The 3,862-nt window shown below is 42.3% G+C and overlaps 1 protein-coding gene across 1 annotated transcript; it reads right to left on the bottom strand.

The window, feature by feature from the left end:
* Nucleotides 1-3,037: 3,037 nt before the first annotated feature.
* LOC149263148 (uncharacterized) lies at nucleotides 3,038-3,610 on the bottom strand. The gene has a single exon (XM_089386578.1). It carries the CDS (start codon nucleotides 3,608-3,610, stop codon nucleotides 3,038-3,040), a length of 573 nt encoding a protein of 190 aa, XP_089242704.1.
* Nucleotides 3,611-3,862: the final 252 nt, after the last annotated feature.

The following is a 3,862-nucleotide window of genomic DNA, read 5'->3' as shown; positions in this document are numbered from 1 at the left end:
ACTGGGGCTTCCATGTTTGCATCAGTGATCGTTGGCCATAACGATTAGAATCTCTGCGTGACCTGGTCGATCTGGGCTTGTAAATCTGTGTTTGCTTGTCTCAGGTGATCTCGTTCTTCTGTCACCTCCTGCAGTTGCTTTGTCTGCTGCTTATGCTCTTTGGCGAGATCATCATGGATCTTTTCGGCCCTGTTTGTTAATTATTGCATGAATGAAAATAGATGCGCCGACAACCAACATTGTAGTGTGTTGGCTTGCATTGTGTTAGGCTCTAGAAAATGCTGTTGTATGGGTAGGCCGCTTGCTATGTATTTTTCAGAGTGCGAGACAGTTGAGTGAACGGGCTGTGACTATGGAGTGAACTCAGGAGTAGGGGGAACAATGATAGGGTTTGGGACCACTGGGAGATTTATAGGAAAAAGTGGCTAGTACAATTCATTCCTTTTCCCCTATGGAGTGGTTGTGCTTGGGATTTTCTCTTATAGTGGGTCCGACCTAACAAGTAGTGATGCTAATGATGCTTGTTGAATACTGCTGGCAGAGGTGGTTCCCTTATCCCACTCTGCCGACTCAACTTCCATTTCCATAGTTGTTGGTCATCGGCTGAACATGAGGGTTTCTGACAGGGTCGCAGAAGTGGAGGTTGTGTGTGGGGAAGATTCTCGCGATTGATGTAAGGTGGTGGAGGTGGTGGGAGGAATTTCTTCAACTATTGGGGATGTAGAAACTGAGTGTTGGACCTCATCAGTAAGGTTGACAATTGGAGGTTGTGGAGTAGTTCTAGGCTTTTTAACAGCCGATTGCGAATGACTCTTTTCTTCTTCAGCTTGGGGACTGTTGGCTGGGATAGAGTGTGAGTGACTCCAGTGGGGAGTTTCATAGAAAATGGAGTTGTGATGATGGGAAAAAACATGGTGGAACCTTGATATTGCAAGGGTGGGTTACTCTCACCTGATTGGCCTTCGAAACTTGCAATTGTTTGCCTCAACGAAAACATTTTCTCCTCCATCTGCAGTACAATTGGGTGGAGCACATCTTTGGCTGGTCTCTTTTTGATGCTTTCCTCTACCTCTCCCTCTTACTCCCATGGCTTTAAGGTGCTGAATAGATATTTTCACTTCCCATCAGTAATCTCGTAGGCCAACCTCAACCATGATCCCACCTCGGTATGTAGTGCCGCTTCGTCTAGAATAAATTTATGTGGCCTCATCTTGAAAGTTTCTGGATGGACACACTGTGGTCTAAGGTAGGTGTGCCCATGTGAGGCTTTGAACCAGATTTCTCCAGAAAACTCATCTAGCAGAGTTTTGGGTATCCTCTATGTCGATCTTACTATATTTAGTATCATTTCATACTAGTCTCTAAAAGCCATTTCATTTACCTCCTTCGTGCTTGGATTCCCCGACGCTCTCCATGGTTCATACTGGAGTGCTATCGATTGTCCTTCGACAGTGGGCATCATTTCTCACTCTCTCAGCAGCTTCCATTTCCACATGGCCAAATATATTAGAATTTACCCAAACAAAAAATTGGTACTCTTCCTATACACATGTTCGCATGCTTCAAAAATTTTGTTAAGAACAAAAGCAGACCAGTTGAGTACCTCCCCTTTGCAGCAATGTTCCACAACCGAAATTGCATCTAGTGTGCATTCATTTCTCGAGAAGTGTCTCATGGTTTTGCCTGCTATGATGTAGTAGGAAAATATGATGTCGACTTTGTTTATCATATCAAGCGTTTCTCATCTTCCACCTCGTTTAGTTCTATATCTTGCATAGTAGTTATCTTCACTTTGCTTCTTGGCTCTTTTAGCACTTGCCTGGAACATTGTGGTGACTACATTCCCTCCAAATGACAACTCTATTAGATAATGAATATCATCTACATGAATGGGGTACTCTTTGTCAAGCCACAATGATCCCCCATGCATTCTGTTGGCCAATAGTTTAGTACATTGCATGGCGGCGAATTGAGTGCCGAAAATAGGTAGGCTTCTCAAATGGAGTAATGTCAACCTCTGTAATCCTCTGAATTCCTCCTTGACTCTGGAGGTCTTGGTGCCATCGTCCTTCTGGATGTCTTATATGTAGACCTCTCTCTTGAGAGTTGGGAATTGGAAGCAATCTGTAAGGTCGTTGTCGACTAGAATCACCTTATCGTATTTCCCATATAGATTTTCGCCCAGTGCAATTTGTTCATCTAACTGATCTTCTGGAACTGAGACAAGTCCCTTCATCATCTCCCTACATCTCTGGTAAACAAATTTCACCTAAGCTTTCACAGTTCCGCGTTTCTACAGCTATTCTTTAGAGCGGGCCTGATTTTCTTCTGATATCTACAATTGGGACTTTGTAGTTTCCTTCATTATCTTGTAAGTTAAGTAGTAGGGCTTGCCATGACGTTTCCTGAATGGAACTCAACAACTAATTACTCCAATAACTTTCCCCATGTGTTCTAGCCCTGCTTTGCTGCCGTGAGCTGAACTGGACATGACAATCCTGACGTGGACTGGGAAAGGACAGAGTGGGCTGCATGGCATATTAATTTTTCTGTGATGGGATTATTTACTAACTAAACTTGTTCTTAACAGGAAAAGATTTTATGGCTCCTACTTGATAGTTGCATTATTGGTTACTTATTATGGAAATGACTACTGATACAACGAAAAGGATGGGTACAATGTGTGACCATAAAGACTGAAAAATCCTTTGCCTACATGTAACTTGCTGATGATGATTGCATGTGCGACTGCTAATTATACTGCCCCCACCCCCGACCAGAAATGGGTTGCGACATGATGTAATTGTTGCCACAACCTTATTGACATTTTTCTTATCTTTGAAATGGATATAACACATGAATCTAACTAGCTGCTTAACATGAATGACTAACTCTTATTACCTCCTACATACTTGCGGGCTCGTTTTTGAGACCCTCTTCATCTTGAATTTGTGTTTGATGATTTGTGGAAGGGCTTGAGGCATGCGCAATTTACCCATCCCTGCAGCATGATTCCGACCAATTGCACTAATCTTACTCATCCAGAATCTTCGATTTCCGCAACAATGAACATGCCTAGCCAATGAATTTGCAGTTTTCTTGGGAATTTATGGAACTTGCTGTCGTATAGTAGTACATGATCCCCAACTTCAGATGTCTTTTTCTTGATATGTCTATCGTGCCAATGTTTCTGCCTTCTCTGCTCCATAGACTGTTGAAACTTGGCTAAGAACCGAGATTCGTCAAGTTCCATTAGTTGACGTAGTCTTTCTCTCAATGCCGTATTGTCCATCATTCTCATTGCTTTAGATATGAACATGCGTGGTATTATGAACTCTGCTAGCACCACTACTTCCTTTTCGTATACTAGTTGAAACAGTGTTTGTTTATGAAGTCTCTTCACCGTTGTTCTGTACGCCCATAGAGTTGCTAGTATTCTCTCATCCCAGTCATCCCTGTTGGCTGATATAATCATTGTTAGACCTTTCTCCAAAATTTTGTTAAATGCTTCAACAGTTCCATTGGCCAGTGGATGATATGGACTACTTTTGTTACGCTGAATCATGAAATTCTTCAGAAGAGCCTCAATAGTTTCATTTATAAAATGCATTCGTTGGTCACTTGTGAGACTCTTCAAGCTTCCAAATCTTGAGATTATGTTCTAGAAAATAAACCTTGCGGCCATGTCTACTGCATAGTCTTTGACGAGTGCTGCTTCTGCCCATCTGGTGAGGTATTTGGTAGTGGTTATTATGTATCTTGCGCGTGAATGCCTTGCTGGTGGTGCAATGGGTCCAATGAAATCTATTGCCCATTTCTCGAAGATTTTCACTGTGTGAACAAGATTTAAAGGAAGTTCATC

Source organism: Pinus tabuliformis, chromosome 6 (genome assembly GCF_031772625.1).
Source record: "Pinus tabuliformis cultivar Carrire ecotype Pingquan chromosome 6, CPIR1, whole genome shotgun sequence".
NCBI classification, from domain to species: domain Eukaryota; kingdom Viridiplantae; phylum Streptophyta; class Pinopsida; order Pinales; family Pinaceae; genus Pinus; species Pinus tabuliformis.
This window is presented reverse-complemented; position numbering and strand designations above follow the sequence as displayed.